Source organism: Balaenoptera acutorostrata, chromosome 16, assembly GCF_949987535.1.
Source record: "Balaenoptera acutorostrata chromosome 16, mBalAcu1.1, whole genome shotgun sequence".
In the NCBI taxonomy this organism is placed as follows: domain Eukaryota; kingdom Metazoa; phylum Chordata; class Mammalia; order Artiodactyla; family Balaenopteridae; genus Balaenoptera; species Balaenoptera acutorostrata.
The window spans coordinates 78,252,602-78,280,238 of NC_080079.1; the positions used below are offsets into that span (position 1 = coordinate 78,252,602).

General features: G+C 38.9%; 1 protein-coding gene across 7 annotated transcripts in view; it reads left to right on the plus strand.

Annotated features, from left to right (window-relative positions):
* Nucleotides 1-27,637, plus strand: part of RYR2 (ryanodine receptor 2) — a 429,286-nt gene that overhangs the window by 138,505 nt on the left and 263,144 nt on the right. For all 7 annotated transcript variants that reach the window (XM_057530902.1, XM_057530903.1, XM_057530904.1 and 4 more), the window contains exons 21-23: nt 1,729-1,888; nt 5,424-5,571; nt 26,500-26,708. In XM_057530902.1, coding sequence (XP_057386885.1) covers nt 1,729-1,888; nt 5,424-5,571; nt 26,500-26,708 — 517 coding nt within the window. The remainder of the gene's footprint in view (nt 1-1,728; nt 1,889-5,423; nt 5,572-26,499; nt 26,709-27,637) is intronic.

A 27,637-nucleotide genomic window follows, 5' to 3' on the forward strand; every position in this document is an offset into this window, starting at 1 on the left:
GTATATAGGCTGTGCTTGCAGTTGACAGATTTGTCCATTTAAACATCAAAATTCTATAAAATACAGTGATTTGTGTGAGTGATTAAAAAAATCCCATGTGGCTTCTTTATAGAAAAACAAAGAAAAAAATATTGATAATTACCCAAACATACAGAGTTCTGATTTAAAACAGAACAAAACTTCATGTCAATAAATTTAGCTCGTGGATGTAAATGAAGTGACATAAGGTGGTAGTTAGCCATAATTTTTGCAGTTGCCAGGCCAATCTGATCTCTTTAAACCAAACAAAATATTCTCTAAAACTTTTGCCTATAGACAAATCATTTATAAAATAGAAGATGCCTTATAATGAAGTAGGAGTATTTAAGGTAAAGTCAACTTTATTCAACCTTACATTATTTATTGCTGTCATACATGGATTCATTTAACAAATTTTTATTGAATATCTACCACGTATCAGGCGCTATTCTAGTTCCTGGGGATAGCTAGGAGCAAAGCAGTTCTCAACTCCCTGCTGTTAAGGAGCTTACCTTGTAATCAGACTAGCCGTAGCCCAGAATAATTAGAAGAAGAAAGATTATGTATAGTTTTATCTTAAAGACCATTTTCTCATGCTCTGATAATTTCTTAAACTTAGCTTAATTATCTGGTGAATTTTCTTTACTTTGTTTGCACCAAAGGAGAATCTTTGAGATGAAGATAGATGTCTCTTTATATTCATTCTGTAAATAAAGTTAATTCTTTGAAAAACTATAGACTGAAAGGCTGCTCTCTGCCGGGCACTCTTTTAAGTATAATGACAATTAGAAAAGTGGATCAGGAGCAGATCCTGACCTCAAAGCATGGTTGATTGTAGGGGACACGACAATGACAGAGAATGAAAGAGAAGCAACTGTACAATAGACTTCGTGCCAATCTCTCTCGTTAAATAGATGAGACAGCTCTGTGTGTGTGTGTGTGTGTGTTTGTAGCAGAGCATTCCTATTGCCCTAATATATGTCTGTTGAAAACTTTTTATTTTCAATTTTATATTTCTCCCCAAAGGTTAAAACTTATACTTGTTTTAATACTTTTCCTCTCCGGCTCAGAGTGTGGAAATAGTCTCTGGTATGAGTTCCCTAAAATCCAGGCCTTAATCATATTTTAGATGATTATATGCCTGGTATTTCCTAGTGTCTTATCTTATCTTGAGGCTTCCTAAATTATGTAACTAGGAATAGCAGTAGGGAAATAATGTATAAGTGCATTAAAACTCCCCTGTAGAATAATGAATAGCTAGTATCTGAAAGCATACGCTGATTTATGAAATAAATATTACTTTAATATAACATGTAAATGTTGAAGATAAATGAGGACTTAACAGGAAGAGAAATGTATCAGATGTCTTAATTACCGATACTTTGATTTATCCTGTAAAAAAGCATCAACTGTTTGGAACACAAACAAAGATAAATCCTTCTCAACTTTGAGAGACAGGTGTTGCCTCATTTCTGTTTTATTGATGTGAAAATGAAAACATAAAGATTGTGTGGCCTTTGCACCGGATGAGTTTTTAGCTTAAGTGAAAGGGGCTCAGGCTTGCTGGACACATTACCACTGGTCACCACTGTGGTTTATGGAACAATAAGAATTAGGAACAATTGGAATTAACAGACTGTTGTAGGGATTTTTCAACCTTGACTGTTTTTGGACAGGCCCATTATATATTTCTTTGGCTTTGCTTTGTAGTTACCAGCTGACAAGTGGATACAAGCCTGCCCCGATGGACCTGAGCTTTATCAAGCTCACCCCGTCTCAGGAGGCGATGGTGGACAAGTTGGCGGAAAATGCTCATAACGTGTGGGCCCGGGATCGAATCCGGCAGGGCTGGACCTATGGCATCCAACAGGTACGTGGGGATTTAGCTCTACAGCACGTACTCTGAGATTGACTTAAGTAGGAATTAGTATAATTTGTAACAGGAGAGATTAAGTAATGACCATCGTAAAACTCACATCATATAGATATCTTTAATGTACATATGCACAGAAACGCTTGATTCAAGAAGTCAGACCACCTCAAGTCTGGTTGTTATCGTGAGGGGCGCAGTGAATATTACTAGACCAGTGATTTATAACGTGGTTTTGTGGCATTTCTCTCTCTGAGATTGTATTTTAGGAGAAGCTTTTGAAATACGAGAAGTTCGAGATAAACTAATAATAGAAGAGGTCCACAATTCCTTATTTATTTTTTAATTAATTAATTTATTTATTTATTTTTGGCTGCATTGGGTCTTCATTGCTGCATGCGGGCTTTCTCTAGTTGCGGCGAGTGGGGGCTACTCTTAGTTGTGGTGCGCGGGCTTCTCATTGCAGTGGCTTCTCTTGTTGCGGAGCACGGTCTCTAGGCACGCGGGCTTCAGTAGTTGTGGCACGCGGGCTCAGCAGTTGTGTCTCGCAAGCTCTAGAGCGCAGGCTCAGTAGTTGTGGTGTACAGGCTTAGTTGCTCCGCAGCATGTGAGATCTTCCTGGACCAGGGCTCGAACCCGTGTCCCCTGCATTGGCAGGCGGATTCTTAACCACTGTGCCACCGGGAAGGTCCCACAATTCCTTATTTAACACCCCTGGGACCAGATGAATTTCAGAATCCAGATATTTCTTGGTTTTCAGAATGGTGATACATTGATCATGTTACCTAGTGCCCTCAGCAGGGCAGCGGACTATATATAAATTATTCTTTGTTCAGCAGTGTAGGCTGATGATACCAAGAGGGATAAGTAAAGATTATCCACAGCCTTGCATCAATTCAGATCATTTTCGCCACCAACTGAGTTTTTGTTAAACTTAGTAAAAAAAAAACCGACTTTTCTGAGTTTTCTGGATTTCAGAATCATGGATTTCTATTAATGGTTGCACTCACAGGAATAACTAACAGTCATTGGGTCTGTATTGAGATAGCAAAGCAGAGCAAATTTAGCCTTGCCTCTTAGTGACTGTGTGACCTTGGGAAAGCTACTTAAATTAATTTTCTCTGTGCCACTGTTTTCCTCCTCACTGAATTATGAAACTTCATTATATGACTTATGTATAAGAAAGGCTACAGCAGTGCGTTTCACCTAACAAATAATATAGAATAGTTTGCTACTATTATAAGATGCCAGTCACTATGCATAGAGTTTTACATCTGTTTTCTTCTTTAACTCTTGCAACAGTTCCAAGAAGGATGAACAATTTTTATGGCCAATTCACATATGATGTACAGGGAGCTTGAGAACAATTTGTCCAGTGCTAGCCAGGTGGCAGGACCAGGTTGGAATCAAGCCTTTTGACTCCAGAGCCCAAATTCTTCTCTTCCTTATCACAGTGGTTCTTGCCAGCTCATGGTGGGCAGTGCCCTTATTTAAAGATTTTTAGGAATAAACTGGATTATTACATATAAGCTTATGTCATGGTTCAGGATAAGGGCTACATGTTGGTTTGAAAAATATGTTTCCAAAATTCTTCTTAACCGGTGACTTTTGTCATTTGCAAGGCTAAAGAAAACTCAGAGAGCCTTGATTTACTTCCTAAAATAAGCTATTTTTATATTGAATTAAACTGGTTGTAACTGATGAGGTTGTCGGTACTCAATCCACTTGAGCATAGTGTGTGTGTGTGTATGTGTGTGTGTGCGTGTGTGTGTGTGTGTGTGTGTGTGTGTGTGTGTGTATGAACCTGAACCATATACCACAGGGGGATAAGGGGTCACATTTGCTCTCTGCCAAAGGAGCGCTCACTTGCCTTGCAGACCACATGACTCTGTGGGACAAACCAGAACCCCCCCCTGGTGTCCGCCTCTTCCTTGTGCATGAGGATCCTCCTCATAAAAACACAGGGTTCTGTCTGAGCTGGCCAGAGCTCTCCTTGGAACCGTTTCTCCATCCCCTCTCCCAGCTCCCACTCCATCCCTCCACCCCATTCCCCACTGACAGAGCACACGTTTGCTGGGTTATCTGAATGAGCGTTGTCTTTAATTTTTCATCGCCCTCTCCTTAACATAATCTGGTTCACAACTAGGTCGTAAACTCCTTGAGAGCAGGCATTTGCTTGAGGTCCCTCTTCTCTGCCTCTCTAGCACACTTGATTTCAAGCACTTGTGTACGTGGAAACCCCAGGGCAGCTTCTTTTCACAATCAGATTCCCAGGACACCATTTCCAGAGAGTGTGATTCATCGGAGGCCTTTTAATTTCTCTACACGAAAAGTTGGGGGGCAACAACGAGTGTTGAAAGGGAGGGGTGCTGGGTAATGTGTCTTGAAGTTGCACTGGCAGTGCAGGCACTCTGTTTACGCTGCTTGTGTATTTGGGGGTGGCTTCGGAGTGGGGTTCCCCATCAGGCGACCCAGATGATTTGGACTCCAGGTGTCAGGAGATGGTCACATAGTCCGGATGAGGTATTTACTACAGATTTGCTAGGGAGGGGGAAGAAGAAATTAGGAAACAGTTTTCTTTGCTCTTCCCCACCCAGAACAAACCCTGCCCACCACATACCTTTTTTTTTTTTTTTTTTTTGGAGAAGGTTTGGGAATATCCACAGCCTCTTAGTTGTTCTTCATGCTAAGGTTAATTGAGAATCAAGTATGCCTCCTGAAATATGGAAAGTTTGACAAAACCGGCAGCAGTGAGTGAGTGGAAAGAAGTAATTTCTTAAATGTTAGAGCCCTGAAGACTCGCAGCCCTGGGGCATCTCCACCTCCCATGAGATTAAGTTTTGTACTTACGAGTAAATTAGATATCCTTTTCCAAGGTCGTAAGATAGCCTGTCTTCTTGCTTGGTCAACACCATTTTAATCACGTTTTAAACTTGGGGCCTCTTTTGTAAAAGACGAATTGTGAGGTTTGTAGCTATTTCAGTATTCCTGGTATTACCTAGTTTCACCAGTTGATGGAATCAACTTAATGCATATTTTCCAAGCTATTTGAGGTCATGGGATGGCCGCCCACGCACTTGAGTTTTCTCTGAAGAAGGGACAGCAGCCTGGTGTTGTCCTTTGACTCAAAAATCAGATGTCGGGTAATAATTAGGCTCTTCTTGTAACAAAGACCTGTCAGTCAACTTGGCAAGGAAATGGTAGGTTCTCTTAAGTTAGCCCATTGCCTTGTGACCAGGGCAGATGGAAGATGATTACTGAGATCCTTAAAGTCGGCTTTTGTTACCGCTGTTATTTTTACATTTTCTTCTCATGGAGAGGGCCTGATTTAAATTGATGCAGTTACCCACTTGATTAAATCTTTCATACTGATAGTATTTCAGTAACTCCTGCAGCCTGGGAAGACAAAGGGAAGGTAGAAGGCACAGTATCTACCTTCATATGCTTTATATTTGGATGTATTTGGTGGCTGTCTCATTTCCAAATGCTGTTGGTCACTCTTTGATGATCATGTGCCTTGTTTGCCTTCCTGTAGGATGTAAAGAACAGAAGAAACCCTCGTCTGGTTCCCTATGCCCTTCTAGATGACCGAACTAAGAAATCCAACAAGGACAGCCTCCGTGAGGCCGTGCGCACGCTGCTGGGGTACGGCTACAACCTGGAGGCGCCCGATCAAGATCATGGTATTTTCATTTCGCTTTCTTCTCCTCTTGTTGCAAAATCACATAGTAAGTTCTTTAAAGCCAAATGCGTGAATAAAAGGGGGAGTGTGCAAGATAGACTCCTTCAGTCGAAGTATGTAATTGAGGCCAGGAGTTGAGAGCATTTTTTTGTCCTGAAGGACACTTGGAGGATTAGCTCATCTTGCAGCAGAGTGGCTCAGGACCGCAGTGATTCCGCAAGGGGAAGAAATGGGTTTACCTTCCCGAAGAGTCTGAGGGAGCAGTTAACTCCGTGATTCTGTTTTTGTCCCTCACTCCCACCTACCCCAGCAGCTCTGCTTCAGAAGAGCTAGTTTTAGTTGTTTATGGGAGTAAACCTATAGTGGGAGCCAGTGTTTTCTAAACCTTCATTGTTTAGACTCTTACATATAGGCCATAGTAGTTAATTAGTGCAATATTTTGCTTTAAGGAAAACACTCTAGAATAGGCACTCAATAAATATGTGTTGAATAAATGGATTTTTAAAGGGTCTTGAAGAACAATATTTCCTTTGAATAATACCTTTTAAGAATATGGTTTAAGACGGTTGACGCCTTAATCCTTTGCTCCTATAGTTTGAGTTGGTGTTAATATCCATATTTTAAGGTTGCCAAAAATGACATGAGCTCTGTGTGTTTCATTGTAGTGCCTGTATTTTTTGATAGAAAGTTTTAAAAATCTATGTCAGATATTCTCTAATGACTAATATTTTCAGTGTAGTATCTGTGTATAGGAATTCAATCTTAAATAGTAATGATAGGTAATATTTATATAGTGCTTATCATGTGTAACAAGTGTTTAGAAGGCCTTTGCAATTATTGTTTAATCCTCACAGTAACTCTGTGAGGATGGTCTGTGTACTATGCTCATTTTACAGATGACGAAACAGATTCAGATACTTCTGTGTCTTCCCATTTGCTAAATGGTAGAGGCAGGATCCCAACCCCAGATTTCAGTCCTTTGAGCTGAGTCAGTATGTAGTTAACATCTGGACAGTTCATTGTAGTTACTGAATCCTTATATTTGCTACAAATAAAATTAGATACCTATTTAATAACAATAATGTTCATAATCATAATGTAACTTCTTACAATGTAATGTATCTTGAAGTCAGCTTTATAGCAACAATTACTTGGTAGATCTTATTATGAAGCAGATACTACTAGATATGCAAGATACAGAAAATATCCCTGTCTTAAAGGGTGTGCAGTCCACACGGCCCCTGGGATGGATAAACAGTAAAACCCTGCCAAGTCAAGACACAACAATTGGGAAGAGTTCTACAGCTGTCTGGTACAGAATAAGCCCTCAATGCTAATTGTTCTTTTTAAAATATTTTAAAAAAGAGGTATAATTTTTATATAATAGAATGCACAGATCTTCAGTGTTCAATTTGGTAAATTTTGACAGTTGTATACACGAGAGAAACCACCACCCAAACAAACATGGGGACCATTTTCTTCATCACAGAAAGTTCCCTCTGCCCCCGAAAAGTAACCACTTTCTAAATTCTATCATCACAGATTAATTTTGCCTCTTCTTATACTCTGCATAAATGTAATCACTATATATTTTTTAAAAATCTTTATTGGAGTATAATTGCTTTAGAATGTTGTGTTAGTTTCTCCTGTACAACAAAGTGAATCAGCTATATGTATACACATATCCACTCCTTCTAGAGCCTCCCTCCCACCCTCCCCATCCCACCCCTCTAGGTGGTCACAAAGCACCGAGCTGCTCTCCCTGTGCTATGCGGCTGCTTCCCACTAGCTATCTATTTTACATTTGGTAGTGTATATATGTCAGTGCTACTCTCTCACTTCGTCTCAGCTTCCCCTTCCCCTCCCCACCCACCGTGTCCACAAGTCTGTTCTCTACGTCTGAGTCTTTATTCCTGCCCTGCCACTTGGTTCATCAGTACCATTTTTCTAGATTCCGTATATATGCATTAATATACGGTATTTGTTTTTCTCTTTCTGACTGACTTCACTCTGTATGACAGACTCTAGGTTCACCCACATCACTACCAGTGACTCAATTTCATTCCTTTTTATGGCTGAGTAATATTCCATTGTATATATATGTACCACATCTTCTTTAGCCATTCATCTGTCAATGGACATTTAGGTTGCTTCTGTGTCCTGGCTGTTGTAAATAGTGCTGCAGTGAACATTGGGGTACATGTATCTTTTTGAATTATGGTTTTCTCAGGCTATATGCCCAGTAGTGGGATTGCTGGGTCATATGGTAGTTCTATTGTTAGTTTTTTAAGGAACCTCCATACTGTTCTCCATAGTGGCTGTATCAGTTTACATTCCCATCAAATAGTAATCACTATATTTTTTATGTAACTTCTTTTGCTCAACATACTGTTTTTGTTTGTTATTTTATTTTATGTATTTATTTGTTTATTTTGGCTGCATCGGGTCTTAGTTGCGGCACGTGTGATCTTTCATTGCAGCGTGAGCTCTTCATTGCGGCGTGCAGGCTTCTCCCTGGTTGCAGTGCACAGCCATCTCTCTAGTTGTGGCATGTGGGTTTTTCTCTCTTTAGTTGTGGTGGGTGGGCTCCAGAGCACGTGGGCTCTGTAGTTTGCAGCACGCAGGCTCTCTAGTTGAGGCGCGTGGGCTCAGTAGTTGTGGCGCATGGGCTTAGCTGCCCCGAGGCATGTGGGATCTTAGTTCCCCAACCAGGGATCAAACCTGCGTCCCCTGCATTGGAAGGTGGATTCTTTATGACTGGACCACCAGGGAAGTCCCTCAATATACTGTTTTTGTGATCACCCATGTTTTCACAAGTATCACAAAATTAATTGCTGAGTAGCATTCCATTTGACTAACAAACCACAGTTTTTTTAATCCATTCTCCTGTTGATATAGATTTGGGTTGTTTCCAGTTTTTGACTGTTATGAATAAGACTGCTGTGAACATTTGTAGACAAGTCTTTGTGCAGATTCGTACTTTCATTTCTTTTAGGGTAAATAGAAGTGAAATTGCTGGGTCATAGGACAAACGTACATTTCACTTTACAAGAAACTTCCAAACAGTTCTGCACATATGCTCCCATGACCAATATGTGAGGGTATAGTTGCTCCCACATCCTGGCCAAGAATTGGTAGTGAATTTCAGATTTTAGCCCTTACAGTAGGTGTGAAATGGTATCTTATTGTAGTTTTAATTTGCATTTTCCTTAAGAATAATAATGTTGGCATCTTTTCTTATACTCGTTAACCATCGGTATATCTTTTTTTATGAAGTGTTTGTTCACATCTTTTAGCCATTAAAAAACCTGGGTTGTTTTGTCTTCTTTTTATTAAACTGTGAAAATGTATGTATTTATATATATAAACATATATGTATGTTTTTCTGGGTATAAGAACTATGTCAGATATTGGAAATATTTCCTCCCATTTTGTGGATTGCTTTTTCATTATTTAAATGAGATCTTCCATGGAGCAGACGTTGCTAATTTTGAAGACTTGTAAATCTTTTTTTTTTTTTTTTTTTTAATAGAAAGTCTTTATTTATTTATTTATTTATTTATGGCTGTGTTGGGTCTTCGTTTCTGTGCGAGGGCTTTCTCTAGTTGTGGCAAGTGGGGGCCATCTCTTCATCGCGGTGCACGGGCTTCTCACTATCACAGCCTCTCTTGTTGCGGAGCACAGGCTCCAGACGCGCAGGCTCAGTAATTGTGGCTCACGGGCCCAGTTGCTCCGTGGTATGTGGGATCTTCCCAGACCAGGGCTCGAACCCGTGTGCCCTGCATTGGCAGGCAGATTCTCAACCACTGCGCCACCAGGGAAGCCCAAGACTTGTAAATCTTTTAAAGAGTTAATTGATCTTATTTTTTTTTAGTTAAACTTTCAGACATTTGTTTATCTTCCCGCATCATCAATTGTGGATTATTATTAGTAAACTATCATAATTATGAGTGGCTGTGTCTAATATCTCCTTAGTGATTGTGGCATTCTATGGAGAACTTCAATCATTAGTCATAGTGACTCCTAGTTTCACAAAGCCACAATCTCTTTTTGTAATTACCTATTAAATGTACTCTTTAATGAACAATTGGATGTATCAGGCATACAAATGTTTATTAATAATACCTTAGGGTAGTATAGCATTTTCCAGTGTTTTTGCATACTTTTTTAAAAAAATTTTTATTAATTTATTTATTTGTTTTTATTTTTGGCTGTGTTGGGTCTTCATTGCTGCATGAGGGCTTTCTCTGGTTGCGGCGAGTGGGGGCTACTCTTTGTTGTGGTGTGCGGGCTTCTCATTGTCGTGGCTTCTCTTGTTGCGGAGCACAGGCTCTAGGTGTGCGGGCTTCAGTAGTTGTGGCACGTGGGCTCAGTAGTTGTGACTCACGGGCTCTAGAGTGCAGCCTCAGTAGTTGTGGCGCACTGGCTTAGTGGCTTTGCAGCATGTGGGATCTTCCCTGGCCAGGGATTGAACCAGTGTCCCCTGCATTGGCAGGCAGATTCTTAACCACTGTGCCACCAGGGAAGCCCTGCATACTTTTAAAATATTTGATTCAACTACTCTATTAGGTATATACCTAATATAAGTACAATAAATACCTAACAAGGGTACAGTAGTCATAGAAGTTTTTGAGCTTATTTCTAACTTTGTGTCTCCCTAGAGAGTATTAGATAAGAGAGGTGATAGTCTATATCTTTTCTGTTGGAAGATGTTATAATGATAATAATAAAGGTTTGGGGAAAAATCAACCATGGTTTTAGAGTCTGACATATCAACCATTTGATATCCCCCAATTTTATTTTCATTCCTTCCCACATGAATATTTATATTTTGGGTGTCTAGAGTCTTACTTACATTTATAGGTCTTTCCTCCACCATTGCTTTTCTTATACTTGTTGAAAATTACATAGAAAAAGTGCTGCCCAAGTCAGGCTGACTCAGTTCCAAAGTTATAGATGACAGCCAGTGAATTAAGGAGAAAACAGGAAAGAAAGAAGCCCACTGTATAGCTCAGAGAAATGATTAATCATGGCTCTAACAATAACCTTAAATCTTTAAGGAAATAGTTAATTGTGGTCAATATTCAAGGAGGAGAATACATTTAGCCCTGTACAAAGAAATAAGCAGTGTATGCCAGAGAAAAATAATGATGATTATATTTAAAAACATTATCAATTATGGGCATAAACTGTGTCAGATCTGATATATTCACTTTTAGTGAGAACTGCATTCAGGAGGATACTGGATAAGATGTTATTCTGATGACATACAGTGTTTTATATTATTTACAACCATAATAAAATTTCATCTTCTTGACACCTCTGTGAGGCAATGCATTACTACCTTATGGTTACCTGCTTTCTTGTGACTTACATGAATTTCAAGAAGGAAGAAAAGGAGCTTATATTACTAAATCCATCTTTGGGTTTCATGTTGCTTCCATATTTCAAATCATCCTCATTTTCATTTGATCTTAATACATAGTTATTGAACATCTCCCGTGCTTAGTTCTGGGGATTCAACAATGAATAAGACAGTTTTCCCCACAGGTAGCTTTCAGGATAGGCAGGGAAGGTAGACTAAATTGTCAATGCTTTTATACAGTGTAAACATTAATGCCCAAGTGTCAAAGCAGAGAGGATTTAACTGAGCTTGGTGGTGTCAGAGAAATCTTCATAAAGGAGGTGTATTAGTTATCTTCTGCTGTGTAACAAATACCCCCCTCCCTAAAATTTAATGGCTTAAACCAACAAATGTTTGTTATCTGAAAGTTTCTGTGGTTAGGGATTTGAGTGGATTAGTCTGGTCGTTCTGAATCACGGCCTCTCTTGAGGTTGCTATCAAGTCGGCCAGGGCTGCAGTCATCTGAAGACTTCAGTGGGGCTGGAGGATTTGCTTCTAAGACAGTTCACTTGCATAGTTGTTGGTTAAAGGACTCAGTTTGTCTCTGGATATTGGCAAGAGACCTAAGTTCCTTGTCATGTAGACCTCCTCAGAGAGATGCTTCAGTGCCTTCACATGGCAGCTGGCTTCCCCCAGAGTTAGTAATCTAAGAGATAGTGCGAGGAGGAAGCCTCAATGCCTGTTACAATTACTTCTGCCATATTCTGTTTGTTGGAAGTGAGTCACTAAATGCATTGCACCCTTAAGCCCACACTTTTTGAAGGGAAGTGTGACAAAATATTTGGAGACATGTTTTAAAACCATCAAAGCTAGGGTGAAATTTAGAGGAATGAGTAGGAATCAGTGAGGTTCATGTGTTCCAGACAGAGAGGATGGTTTGTGTAAAGGCTTGGAGTGACAAGGGAGGGTTGCACGTGGGAATCAGATAGCTTTACATGGCCGAATATAGAGTGAAGTTTGAGAAGCAGGAGGAGATGAAGGAGAGAAGACAGAGACTGAAACGAGGGTTTTCTGTTTAAAAGAATTACTCCAGTGGCTCTTTGGAGAATGGGCTGAAGGTGAACAAAATTAGAGGTGAGGACAGCAGTTTGGTGGCTATAAAAGAAGTATAGATGAGAAGTGTTGAAGACCTGATTTTAGCCAATACTGTGAATAGAGAGAATTCACAGAATTCACAGGACAGAATTGTTTGGCATTTAGAAATAGAATCAGTGGAAGGACAAAGGAGTGTCTGGGATGTGTCTGGGATGGCTCCTGGGTTAGTAGCTGGTGAGTACCTTCACATTCACTGGGAGCACAGGAATTGGAGCAGATAGAGATGGGAAATTGGGGAGATTCTGAGTTTGATTTTAAATATGTTGAGTTTGAGATGCATGTGAGACAACTAGACAGAGCAACCAAGGCTCAATACATATGTATATATGTATACACACACACACACACACACACACACACATACACACACACACATATATGAAGCTGAGACTATTGCTAGAGAAAAAAAGAGGGTTAAAATTTTCATTTTTTTAAATAGGAGAAATTTGGACATTTTTAAATGCTAAGGAAAAGAATCAGAGGAAAGGAGAGTTGAAAGGAAAGGAGAGGAACTTGACGAAGTATGATCTGAGGATGATTGGGGGTGGGGGAATGAAATTCACAACATGGGTAAAGGCTTTGGCCTTGTATAAAAGGGAGACCTAACATTTTTGTCTAATTAGTCCAATATCTGGGCTTCCTCAGTGACAATTTCTATTGACGTTTTTCCCCCTGTATATAAGATGTACTTTCTTGTCTCTTTGCACGTCTCACTATTTTTGTTGAAAACTGGACATTTTAAATAGTATAATATGGCAACTCTGGATTCTCCCTTCAGGGTTTGTTATTGTGCTTGTTGTAATTGTCGTTACTTATTTGTTTAATGAATTTTCTTAACTAGTTCGGTAGAGGATGTTTTGTTTGTCATGTGTGGCTGCTGAAATCTCTTATTTCATCAGCTTAGTGGTCAGCTTGTGATTCGACAGAGACTTCCATAAATGGGACCTATAAATCTCCCAGCTTTTGTCAAGGGAGGGACTCTGTGTGCATGTTGGGAGATGCCTTGGACACACAGCCAGCCAGTCTCCACCTCAGCCTTCACTTACGGCTTTTGCAGAACCTCAGGGTCTTCCAGATGTGAGAACTTAAGGCCTTCTCAGGTCTTTTCCTGAACCCAGAACCCTGGGCGTGAGCATGGCTTGCTAGATCACCAGGATTATGTTGAAACTTTTCACACCCTATTGTGGATATCTCATTCCCCAGCTTTTCTTTTCAAGTATTTTAGACAGCTTGTTGTTTGCCTCAGCTGTTATCGCCACCTCAAGCAGCTGCAGTGTTAAAAAATGGCCTCTGCTTTTCAACAAATGACCCTGGGGAAAAGATTGTTTGCATGGGCGAACTCTAAATCAGGTCAAATAAAGATAAGTATTGCCAGTGGAATTTTCCAAGGAACTACCAGAAAGGTGAAATAATGACAGTTATCTGTGAATGGGGCTTGGAGGAGCTCCACTCTGCTCTTTCCCCTCCAGAGGCTTCTAGCTTGCTGGTTTTCACTTTAATTGAAGGCCTATTGGTTTTCATTGTACTGTGCATCTAGGAAGAAAGGAATAGCACTAAGTCAAGTTAAAGCACCACTAAGCTTGCTGTCCTTACAGCATATTGAGCCATTTTTTATTGAATAAACCCTCCCCAGATTGCTGCCAGCCTTTGATTAATTTTTAGAGCTCTGAAAAAGTTGATTTTGACCATTTTTTCCATTGTTCTCATTGCTTTTATGGAGAAGAGTAGTTTTGGAGGTCCATACTCGGCTATTCCTTCTGATGTCACTCAGCAGTAAAGATTAGAGAGAGTTGTTTGTGGGATGGGACAGAGAGCAAGTTTCAGAGAGATAAAAAGCAGAGAAACATTAATGGTCCAATTGAGGTTAGCGACTTTGAGTTAGTAATGGTGCCAGTTTGTTGTGTGCGTGTGCTTTCCAGCAAGCTCAGCAGAGCAAGTATAGATGGTGAGAATGAGATAGTAAAATTAGACAAAGATTGGGGTTAACAGAGCAAGTGAGGAGAAGAGTAATAGAGCAGGAAGGTACTGAAAGCTGTATAGATAAGGAACGGAAGCCGCAGAGGAAATTAATGAGTTTGAAGAGTGAATGTGTTTGAATAAGGAAATGAGAAAACTGGGAGGAAAAATGGTGATCAGAGGATGGCATGGTTTCTGCATTTTAAGAATTTAAAGACAGAACCATTGATAGCTGATTGACAAGTTTCAGCCTTACTGAAGTTATGTGATTAATGAACGGAGAGACTCGTGCAAAATATTCCACAATGGAGGCTGAGATCCTGTATTTTTTTCTTTCTTTTTTTTGGCTGTGCTGCGTGGCTTGCGGGACCTTAGTTTCCAGACCAGGGATTGAACCTGGGGCCATGGCAATGAAAGCACCAAGTCCTAACCACTGGACTGCCAGGGAATTCCCTGAGATCCTGTTTTTCGTTCACCAGCGTGTCCTGGAATCCAAGAGCCCGCCTACCTCTTAGTAGGGATTAAATTGATGTATATGGAAAATACGTAAGAAAGATTCATTTTCCAATTGGAGGAATCAGTAAGGGGAAAAAATGGCATCTGAGTTAGCTGCTGAAGAGGTGAAAATAGCAGCAAGAAGAGGTTGGTGGGAGAAAGGACATTCCTGACAGAGGGAAAGTATATCTGATGTCATAAAATTTAGAAAGAGTTGAGGGGAAATTGATTGTCTAGTTAGGCTAAATTATAGGGTCTAAGTGAGGACAGAACAGTAATAAATGGAGGTAGAAGGATTAGGCTAAAATATGGAATATTTTGAAAACCCAGTTGAGAAATACGGTAAAGTTGTACAAGGAGTTCTAGCGCCAGGAAGTTTTAAAGCAAAAACTTGATTTGTGATCAGAGTTTAGAACAACAAAATAACTATGACAACAGTGGGAAGGAACAGATTGGAGGGGGAGAGTGCTTGGACAGAGAGACCAGTTGGGAGGCTTTGGGAATATTGTGATCTTCAGGACAAGGATGGTGAAAAATGGAAATTAATAGATAGATGTGAGATTTTATGGAATAAAGCAAAATGGTGATCACTAAGATAAGATTTAAAACATTAATTTGTAATTGACTGTACTGCTTTTGCTGACATTAAAAAAGTTAAGGACATAAAATTTTTGATAAAACTGAATCTAACCTTATGTAATTGGTCAAGGCTATCATTTATTTTCTGTTAGTCAGCAGAATGATGATTTGTGTATTCCAGAATGAATATGAACTCAATGTTTGAATTATACTATTTTTGGAGAATTGTTCTAAATAATATTTTAAAACATTTGAAAAAGTCATTTATTTTTATTCATTACAAAGTTTTACTGAGATTTGAATTGCTTACTTAGAAATTATACCAGGTTAAAAGGATAACTGGTTAATATCAATGATTTTTTAAGATTATTATACAGATAACACCTGAAGGATTCAAGATACGTATACAATTTTCAAGAGACTAGCCTGCCTTCCTTCATAGCTTGTTATAAAAAACTTGTAATTTTAATACATGCTTAGATCTTGACTGCCCTCTAGTGGTAATTGTCTTTTAAATGTATGGTTTGGAATGCAGCGTGTATAGATATTTTACATCCTATTTGAAGGGTCATTGGTGTTTGCCCTCTCAGTGCTAGGATCTGTGAGGTACTAGGAACACAGTATATTATCAGACCTTGCCCTTAAAGTGGTTTGTTAAAGGCATAAATCCCGAATTTCTTCTTTGAGTAGCTTTGATAAGTGTGATAGAAATATATCTGCTAACTGTTCGTTTTTTTTAAATGTCAATTAGTGTTACATTCATTATAACAATTTAAAAATCATTTATGTAACATACTTACATGAGCTAGAATTGTATGAGTGTAGAGTGTTTAAAATCAAGCAAAGGGGGACTTCCCTGGTGGTGCAGTGGTTAAAAATCTGCCTGCCAATGCAGGGGACACAGGTTTGATCCCTGGTCCAGGAAGATCCCCCATGCCATGGAACAGCTAAGCCTGTGAGCCACAACTACTGAGCCCAAATGCCACAACTACTGAAGCCCACGTGCCTAGAGCCCGCGCTCTGCAACAAGAGAAGCCACCGCAATGAGAAGCCCGTAACGAACAGTAGGCCCCTCTCGACGCAGCTAGAGAAAGCCCGCACACAGTAGTGAAGACCCAGCGCAACCAGAAATAAGTAAATAAATAAAAATAAAAAATTAAATAAAATTTTAAAATAATCACGCAAAGGATGAAAATTGCATGTTTGCGGGGGAGAGTTCTATACCTTTGACAGTGGTGCCGCTGATTAGCTATTCGCCTGAGCTCCTGTGTCCAGGGATCAGGAGACTCTTTGTTCCTAGACTCAGTTTAGCAGGTATTTATAGGGCACCTACTTTGTGTTCAACCACTTGAAGATACAAGGTATGCAACAACAATTTGTTTCAGATTGCCTGCGTAATCTGTTTTTAAACGTGTGTGGATCCAGATTTCCATTTAGTTATTAGTATTTTATCCAGAAACAGAATGCTGAACTGTTGCTTCTTTAAACTATGGTTGCAAGCTACCCTAAACTAATGTAAGAAATATAGAATATAAACTATGAGCCACATGGACATTTGGAGGAAGATCCATGGAGCTTACAAGTCCTTGCCATGATGATATCTATGAATAGCATGTTAATTTCAAGTTCAGTTGAATGCCATCAATGAGTGTAAGAATAGTGTAGCAGTTATGACCCAGCAATTCCACCCCTGGGTGTATATCTGAAAGAAACAAAAACACTAATTTGAAAAGATACAAGTACCCCAATGTTCATAACGGCATTATTTACAATAGCCAAGATATGGAAGCAACCTAAGTGTCCATCAACAATTGAATGGATATAGAAGATGTGTATATATACACAATGGAGAACTACTCAGCCATAATAAAGAAGGAAATTTTGTTATTTGCACAAACATGGATGGACTTGAAGGGTATTATGCTAAGTGAAATAAGTCAGACAGAGAAAGACAAATACTGTATGATATCACTAATATGTGGAATCTAAAAATACAGCAAACTAGTGAATATAACAAATAAAAAAGAAACACTCATAGATACAGAGAACAAATGAGAGGTTAACAGTGTGGGGAGAAGGAAGGGGGAGGGGTAATATACGGATAGGGAATTAAGAGGTACAAACTATTATGTATAAAATAAGCTACAAGGATATATTGTATAACACAAGGAATATAGCCAATATTCTATAATGACTAAAAATGAAGTATAACCTTTAAAAATTGTGAATCACTGTATTGTACACATATAACATATAATATTTTACATCAACTACACTTCAATTAAAACAGTAGAATAGTGCAACAGCTTAAGGTCAGGGAAAAAATGCCAGGACTAAGAAATTCTTCATCATTACCTCTTATTGACCCACATTTTCTATATACTACCCCTGTTTTTATTACCTCTATTAGGAGAAAAGATTAGTGGTAAATATTAATACCAAGAAAAATTTGTAGTGAGCTTTTTTTTTTTTAACATCTTTATTGGAGTATAATTGCTTTACATTGTTGCGTTAGTTGCTGCTGTATAACAAAGTGAATCAGCTACATGTATACATATATCCCCATATCCCCTCCCTCTTGCATCTCTCTCCCACCCTCCCTACCCCACCCCTCTAGGTGGTCACAAAGCACCCAGCTGATCTCCTTGTGCTATGCGGCTGCTTCCCACTAGCTATCTATTTTACATTTGGTGGTGTATATATGTCAGTGCCATTCTCTCACTTTGTCCCAGCTTACCCTTCCCCCTCCCCATGTCCTCACGTCCATTCTCTACATCTGCGTCTTTATTCCTGTCCTGCCCCTAGGTTCTTCAGAACCAAATATATATTTTTAGAGTCCATATATATGTGTTAGCATACAGTATTTGTTTTTCTCTTTCTGATTGACTTCACTCTGTATGACAGTCTCTTGATCCATCCAGCTCACTACAAACAACTCAATTTTGTTTCTTTTTATGGCTGAGTAATATTCCATTGTATATATGTGCCACATCTTCTTTATCCATTCATCTGTCGATGGACACTTAGGTTGCTTCCGTGACCTGGCTATTGTAAATAGTGCTGCAGTGAACATTGTGGTACATGACTATTTTTGAATTATGGTATTCTCAGGGTATATGCCCAGTAGTGGGATTGCTGGGTCATATGGTAGTTCTATTTTCAGTTCTTTAAGGAACCTCCATACTGTTCTCCGTAGTGGCTGTATCAATTTACATTCCCACCAACAGTGCAAGAGGGTTCCCTTTCCTTCACACCCTCTCCAGCATTTATTGTTTGTAGATATTTCGATGATGGCCATTCTGACTGGTATGTGGTGATACCTCATTGTAGTTTTGATTTACATTGCTCTAATGATTAGTGATGCTGAGCATTCTTTCATGTGTTTGTTGGCAATCCGTATATCTTCTTTGGAGAAATGTCTATTTAGGTCTTCTGCCCATTTTTGGATTGGGTTGTTTGTTTTCTTGATCTTGAGCTGCATGAGCTGCTTGTGTATTTTGGAGGTTAATCCTTTGTCTGCTGATTCATTTGCAAATATTTTCTCCCATTCTGAGGATTGTCTTTTCATCTTGTTTATGGTTTCCTTTGCTGGGCAAAAGTTTTTAAGTTTCATTAGGTCCCATTTGTTTATTTTTGTTTTTATTTCCATTTCTCTAGGAGGTGGGTCAAAAAGGATCTTGCTGTGATTTATGTCATAGTGTTCTGCCTATGTTTTCCTCTAAGAGTTTTATAGTGTCTGGCCTTACGTTTAGGTCTTTAATCCATTTTGAGTTTTTATTTTTGTGTATGGTGTTAGGGAGTGTTCTAATTTCATTCTTTTACATGTAGCTGTCCAGTTTTCGCAGCACCACTTATTGAAGAGGCTGTCTTTTCTCCATTGTATATTCTTGCCTCCTTTATCAAAGATGACATGACCATATCATGCGTAGGTTTATCTCTGGGCTTTCTGTCCTGTTCCATTGATCTATATTTCTGTTTTTGTGCCAGTACCATACTGTCTTGATTATTGTAGCTTTGTAGTGTAGTCTGAAGTCTGGGAGCCTGATTCCTCCAGCTGTCTTTCTTTCTCAAGATTGCTTTGGCTATTCGGGGTCTTTTGTGTTTCCATACATATTGTGAAATTTGTTGTTCTAGTTCTGTGAAAAATGCCATTGGTAGTTTGATAGGGATTGCATTGCATCTGCAGATTGCTTTGGGTAGTATAGTCATTTTCACAATGTTGATTCTTCCAATCCAATAACATGGTATATCTCTCCATCTGTTTGTATCATCTTTAATTGCTTTCATCAGTGTCTTATAGTTTTCTGCATACAGGTCTTTTGTCCCCTTAGGTAGGTTTATTCCTAGATATTTTATTCTTTTTGTTGCAATGGTAAATGGGAGTGTTTTCTTAATTTCAGTTTCAAATTTTTCATTGTTAGTGTATAGGAATGCAAGAGATTTCTGTGCATTAATTTTGTATCCTGCTACTTTAGCAGATTCATTGATTAGCTCTAGTAGTTTTCTGGTAGCATCTTTAGGATTCTCTATGTATAGTATCACATCATCTGCAAACAGTGACAGCTTTACTTCTTTTCCAATTTGGATTCCTTTTATTTCTTTTTCTTCTCTGATTGATGTGGCTGAAACTTCTGACCGCTGTGGCTTTTATTCACTATTATTGTTGAATAATAGTGCTGAGAGTGGGCAACCTTCTTTTGTTCCTGATCTTAGTGGACATGATTTCAGATTTTCACCATTGAGAATGATGTTGGCTGTGGGTTTGTCATATATGGCCTTTATTATGTTGAGGGAAGTTCCTTCTATGTCTGCTTTCTGGAGGGTTTTTACTATAAATGGGTGTTGAATTTTGTCAAAAGCTTTTTGTGCATCTATGGAGATGATCATATGGTTTTTTTCTTTAGTTTGTTAATATGGTTTATCACATTGATTGATTTGCATATATTGAAGAATCCTTGCATTCCTGGGATAAACCCCACTTGATCATGGTGTATGATCCTTTTAATGTGCTGTTGGATTCTGTTTGCTAGTATTTTGTTGAGGATTTTTGTATGTATGTTCATCAGTGTTATTAGCCTGTAGTTTTCTTTTTTGTGACATCTTTGTCGGGTTTTGGTATCAGGGTGATGGTGGCCTCGTAGAATGAGTTTGGGAGTGTTCCTCCGTCTGCTATATTTTGGAAGAGTTTGAGAAGGATAGGTGTTAGCTCGTCTCTAAATGTTAGATAGAATTCTCCTGTGAATCCATCTGGTCCTGGGCTTTTGTTTGTTGGAAGATTTTTTTTTTTTTTTTTTAATGATTTTTTTTTTTTAGATTTATTTATTTCTATTTATGGCTGTGTTGGGTCTTCGTTTCTGTGCGAGGGCTTTTTCTAGTTGCGGCGAGCGGGGGCCACTCTTCATCACGGTGCGCGGGCCTCTCACTATCGCGGCCTCTCTTGTTGCGGAGCACAGGCTCCAGACGCGCAGGCTCAGTAATTGTGGCTCACGGGCCCAGCTGCTCCGCAGCATGTGGGATCTTCCCAGACCAGGGCTCGAACCCATGTCCCCTGCATTGGCAGGTAGACTCTCAACCACTGCGCCACCAGGGAAGCCCCTGTTGGAAGATTTTTAATCACGGTTTCAATTTCAGTGCTTGTGATTGGTCTGTTTATATTTTCTATTTCTTCCTGGTTCACTCTCAGAAGGCTGTGCTTTTCTAAGAATTTGTCCATTTCTTCCAGGTTGTCCATTTTATTGGCATATAGTTGCTTGTAGTAATCTCTCATGATCCTTTGTATTTCTACAGTGTCAGTTATTACTTGTCCTTTTTGATTTCTAATTCTGTTGATTTGAGTCTTCTCCCCTTTTTTCTTGATGAGTCTGGCTAATGGTTTATCAATTTTGTTTATCTTCTCAAAGAACCAGCCTTTAGTTCTATTGATCTTTGCTATTGTTTCTTTCATTTCTTTTTCATTTATTTCTGATCTATCTTCACGATTCCTTTTCTTCTGCTGACTTTGGGTTTATTTATTTATTTACTTTTTGTTCTTCTTTCTCTAATTGCTTTAGGTGTAAGTTTAGGTTGTTTATTTGAGGTTTTTCCTGTTTCTTGATGTAGGCTTGCATTGCTATGAACTTCCCTCTTAGAACTGCTTTTGCTGCATCCCATAGGTTTTGGGTCACTGTGTTTTCATTGTAATGTGTTTCTAGGTATTTTTTTATTTCCTCTTTGATTTCTTCAGTGATCTCTTGGTTATTAAGTAGCGTATTGTTTAGCCTCCATGTGTTTGTATTTTTTACAGTTTTTTTCCTGTAATTGATATCTAGTCTCATAGTGTTGTGGTCAGAAAAGATACTTGATACGATTTCAATTTTCTTAAATTTACCAAGGCTTGATTTGTGACCCAAGATATGATCTATTCTGGAGAATGTTCCATGTGCACTTGAGAAGAAAGTGTATTCTGTTGTTTTTGGATGGAATGTCCTATAAATATCAATTAAATCTATCTTGTTTAATGTGTCATTTAAAGCTTGTGTTTCCTTATTTATTTTCATTTTGAATGATCTGTCCATTGGTGAAAGTGGGGTGTTAAAGTCCCCTACTATGATTGTGTTACTGTCGATTTCCACTTTTACGGCTGTTAGCATTTGCCTTATGTATTGAGGTGCTCCGATGTTGGGTGCATAAATATTTACAATTGTTATATCTTTTCTTGGATTGATCCCTTGATTATTATGTAGTGTCCTTTTTTGTCTCTTTTAATATTCTTTATTTTAAAATCTGTTTTGTCTGATAATGAGAATTGCTACTCTAGCTTTCTTTTGATTTCCATTTTCATGGAATATCTTTTTCCATCCCCTCCCTTTCAGTCTGTTTGTGTTCCTAGGTTTGAAGTGGGTCTCTTGTAGACACCAAATATATGGGTCTTGTTTTTGTATCCATTCAGCCAGTCTATGTCTTTTGGTTGGAACATTTAATCCATTTACATTTAAGGTAATTATGGAAATGTATGTTCCTGTTACCATTTTCTTTATTGTTTGGGGTTTGTTATTGTAGGTGTTTTCCTTCTCTTGTGTGTCCTGCCTAGAGAAGTTCCTTTAGCATTTGTTGTAAAGCTGGTTTGGTGGTGCTGAATTCTCTTAGCTTTTGCTTGTCTGTAAAGTTTTTAATTTCTCTGTTGAATCTGAATGAGGTCATTGCTGGGTAGAGTAATCTTGGTTGTAGGTTTTTCCCTTTCATCACTTTAAATATGTCTTGCCACTCCCTTCTGGCTTGTAGAGTTTCTGCTGAAAGATCAGCTATTAACCTTATAGGGATTCACTTGTATGTTATTTGTTGCTTTTCCCTTGCTGCTTTTAATATTTTTTCTTTGTATTTAATTTTTGATAGTTTGATTAATTTGTGTCTTGGCCTGTTTCTCCTTGGATTTATCCCACATGGGACTCTCTGTGCTTCCTGGACTTGATTGACTATTTCCTTTCCCATATTAGGGAAGTTTTCAACTATAATCTATTCATATATTTTCTCAGTCCCTTTCTTTTTTCTCTTCTTCTTCTGGGACCCCTATAATTTGAATGTTGGTGCGTTTAATGTTGTCCCAGAGGTCTCTGAGACTGTCCTCAATTCTTTTCATTCTTTTTTCTTTATTCTGCTCTGCAGTAGTTATTTCCACTATTTTATCTTCCAGGTCACTTATCTGTTCTTCTGCCTCAGTTATTCTGCTATCGATTTCTTCTAGAGAATTTTTAATTTCATTTTTATGTTGTTCATCATTGTTTTTGTGCTTAGTTCTTCTTGGTCCTTGTGAAATGTTTCTTGTATTTTCTCCATTCTGTTTCCAAGATTTTGGATCTTTTTTACTATCATTACTCTGAATTCTTTTTCAGGTAGACTGCCTATTTCCTCTTCATTTGTTTGGTCTGGTGGGTTTTTACCTTGCTCCTTCATCTGCTGCGTATTTCTCTGTCTTCTCATTTTGCTTAACTTACTGTGTTTGGGGTCTCCTTTTCACAGACTGCAGGTTCGTAGTTCCCATTATTTTTGGTGTCTGCCCCCAGTGAGTGAAGTTGGTTCAGTGTCTTGTGTAGGCTTCCTGGTTGACGGGACTGGTGCCTGAGTTCTGGTGGGTGGGGCTGGATCTTGTCTTTCTAGTGGGCAGGGCCATGTTCAGTGGTGTGTTTTAGGGTGTCTGTGAACTTAGTATGATTTTAGGCAGCCTCTCTGCTAATGGGTGGGGTCGTGTTCCTGTCTTGCTGTTGTTTGGCATGGGGCATCCAGCACTGGTGCTTGCTGGCCGTTGGATGGAGCTGGATCGTTGCATTGAGACAGAGATCTCTGGGCGATCTCTCGCTGATTGATATTACATGAAGCCAGGAGGTCTCTGGTGGTCCAGTGTCCTGAACTCGGCTCTCCTGCCTCAGAGGCTCAGGCCTGATACCCAGCTGGAGCACCAAGACCCTGTCAGCCACATGACTCAGAAGTAAAGGGAGAAAAATAAGAAAAAAAGGAAAAAAAAAGAAAAAAGTTATTAAAATAAAATTTAAAAAATATTATTAAAATAAAACAAGTAATAATAAAAATAAGAAGAGGGCAACCAAACCAATAGCAATTTATGTTTGAAACACTCAGTATCTGAGTCACATTTATGCAAACAATTGCTTGTAGGAATGCTCAAAGAAAATGTAATTTTGGAGATAACTTATACTTCACTCCAAATTCACAGCAGTTTCATGGTCTCTCTCCAGAGGCAACATTTTCTCTTGGGAAAATGACTCTCTTGGTAACTTTGTGTCTTTTCTAATTTATGGCATTTTTCCACTGTGGAAAATCAGAACTCTTACTATTTTTATACCTTTAGATTGTTCTTTTCTAAAAACATGCTGCTTAGAAGTTAACCCTTAGGCTTTAAGTAGAACTTCCAAATCTGGACAGGTGCCTGGGGGAGTTGCTCTCTCCTCTGTCATCACTTTATCTTCCTGCTCCAATTTGGAGATCAGACTGGTCAGATTATCAATTTGACTTCCTGGTCACATAGAAAACCACAGATCAGCGAGGACAGGTAGAACTTGAGGCTATTTGCAAAACAAACTTGAGCTCCAGTGATGCTTTTCTTGTCGAGTCTTGCCCGCCATGCGGGCTTTGGCCAGGACACCCCGATGAGAGCGGACCAGCTGCTCTGGGCGAGACTCCAGGCTCTGTAGTGAGCTTTTAAAGAAATTAAATAGTGGTTATATTTTTATACCACATTTTCCAATGTATTTGATTTAAGCTAATATTAACATTTATTTGCATTTCTTGAGCACACTGTGCATTTCAAGGAGTCCGATGTCCTGGGAACATAAAACAGGAAAAAGGACATGTGAGTTTTTCAGCAGTTTAGTTTTCTAAAAAGCTGAGTGTTTCATACTCAGGAAATTGGGATTGAATTTGTTAGTGCATACTAGAATATAAGTATGGTTGTATTTGCACATGTCGACATCACTAAAAATAAGGATAATATGTGAGAGCGTTTTATTTTCCTGAAAAGGAATCTCCCAGTGTTTGTGTAGTTCATAGCTCATTTCCAGTACCTCTTAGATTAGTTTAGGGAAGATTACAACCATGATTTAAAGAAGCAGTGGATCGGTGTGCTGTTTCTTGAGAAAACACTGACTCTGGAAATGTGGCTTTTCCTATTTTTTTTTAGTATTATGGCATTTAGAACTATCTCTTTAATAGTTAATTTTCTTGTTCTCAAAAAAGTAGTTTACTATTCTACCTTTCAAAAATCATTCAGTTATTAAGTAACAGATGTGAGACTATTTTACCCTTCACCATGGAGATGTTTCTCTCATTCAAGCCCCTTTCCACTCCCAACTTGAATGTATCAAAAGCAAACTTTCTCTCTTCAGAGAATTTTGTACATGCTCTCTGCTCCATAGAGTAGTATAAATGTCTCATTTTTAAACTGTATTAATGCATTCATTTTTTCTGTAAGGTGTTTGAATGTATTGCATGATATGAATGTGTGACATTTGAGGCTGTCCCTGCTGGACACAGGAGATTTGCTTGGAGCAGACTAGGTTGTTAGGTGTGAGCATGTGTGTGTATGTGGGGAAAGGTGAAAAAACAATATGTTGCTTATTCAGAAATTTAACCCAGTTTTTGAAAGGTTTATCAGCAGATGCACTTCATCTACATGCCCTATAATCACCATAAAGTCATCAAAAAGTAATAATTGATCATTTCATTAAATCAGCTCCTATTATGTGCTGGGACCTCTTAGTCCAATTTCTTTTCTTCAATCTAATCTTAAATTGTTAAAGATGATCTGTGTGTTTATCGGCAACCTTTAGAGCTTATCGTGACTATTTTTATTTATTTGGCCACATCAGTAGTTTAGCTTTTAATAAACTTTTATTATTTATCAGGTGTTCCCTAACTCCTGAGAACAGATGAGCACTAATATTTAACTGGTACCTACTAATTCTGCGTGAGCTCCTGAAGGTAGAGTGGAGAGAACACAGGCTGTAGCGTTTGGCAGCTCCCTAATTCTGCTATTTGTTAGTTGTGTGACTTCAGTCAAGTCACTTAAATTTGCTTCTCTGTATCTAACCCTGAACTTCATGGAGCTGACCATATCCTTTGATATCAGTTCAGTGGACCCTTGTCCTCATGTGCTGTGATTTCCTAGGAGGTGACGTTCTCCAAGTCATCCTAGCTCCAGGTCCCCTGGTCTGAGGTTTTGTACCACTGGCATACTCCATCTCTGGTGCACCTCACATCCTACAGATATTTTTTCCCCATCTCACCACACGGATCCTAATGTTGGACTTGACCCTTTTATTTTTTCCTCAAGTCACTTAAACACAGCATTTATGTGTATAGCACATTACAGTGAAGAGGTGGGGTAGCAGAAGACTTATGCCCCTAGCTATTCTGTCTGGGAAACTTATCAATGGTTCCGTTCTCTGCTAATGTATAGCTCTCTCTTGTTGTTTTCTTTCTCTCCTCCTCACTTCCTGGGTGCTTCTTCTCTCTTCTCTCCTTCCCATAAATGTCTATTTATTACCTATGCAGAACAGTTTAAACCTCTTTTATTGTCTTCTTCCCATTCTTGCCCTCAAGTTCATCTCATCTTCCACTACCAAACCACCAAGTGGCTGTTAGGCTTTTTTCTACAGGAAAAAAAAAATTTTTTTTTTTTACATCATCTGCCCTACAGCGTTAGTGAAGTTTAACAACCAGCATCTCCCAAGGAAGGCCATGTACTTTCCACTTCACGCAGCTGGTTCCATCTGATATGAAAACACTTTGTAACATATGAACCAAGATAAGAATAGAAGGTATCATTAGAATTATCCCTGTAGGTTATGTGGTATCTGCCCTCCTCTTTCAATTCCCCATGCAACAATCACCAGAATCCCTTTCCATTCACAGCTGCCAGAGCTGAAGTGTGCAGCGGCACAGGAGAAAGGTTCCGAATCTTCCGCGCTGAGAAAACTTATGCTGTGAAGGCAGGAAGGTGGTATTTTGAATTTGAGGCCGTCACTGCTGGAGACATGAGAGTTGGCTGGAGCAGGCCAGGCTGTCAACCCGATCAGGAGCTTGGCTCGGATGAACGTGCCTTTGCTTTCGATGGCTTCAAGGTGAGTGTGCTTTGCTGGACACCGGACACTGGAGTTTGTAGACTCCTGGTTTTGTAGGCTGCTGTGCACCAGGCATCCACACGCTGTGGGCTCCCACGCTGCCTGGCTTGATTTCCCCTGGTATTCCTTTTGGTTTTACAGTAATATTAGTACTTTCCTGAGCTCAACCTTGAGAAAATAGTTCCTGGGAAAACTTTTGTTCTTGTAGTCTTAAAACGTTTTCCCTCACCCTGTGAATAGTCAAGATTATTCAAAATTCAAGAAGTAAAATATTGATTCTCTATCATATCAAAAAGACGAATCATCCTTGTCTATCAAAAATATTAAAAATCCATATGCTAATTTAAAATATATTCACTTTGACAGAGGAATTCCATAAAAGGAATTTATCCTCAAGTAATAATTCATGATAGGTATAAACATTTAATAGCCATAAGAATGCTGTTTGTTGTTTGCAGTCACCAAGAGTTTTCATTTTCAACATTATTGGTAATTTTTCTTTTTAAATTTGGTGGAAGCTGGTCAGTTGCTTTTTTTTTTTTTTTTTTTTTAATTTGCCAGGCCTTGTGGCTTGTGGGATCCTAGTTCCCTGACCAGGGATTGAACTGGGCCCACAGCACTGAAAGTGCAGAGTCCAAACCACTGGACCACCAGGGAATTCCCCTCAATTGCTTCTTTTATTGTTTATTTATACATTATATAAGTGTTTAATGATAATTTTAGCTGCATAATATATTTTAAAATTAAAAATACAAAATATGGAGAGATTGGTTCAAGATGGCAAAGTAGAAGGATGTGCGCTCACTCACTCTTGCGAGAACACCAGAATCACAACTAGCTGCTGGAGAATCATCAACAGGAAGACACTGGAACTCACCAAAAAAGATACCCCACATCCAAAGACAAAGGAGAAGCCACAATGAGATGGT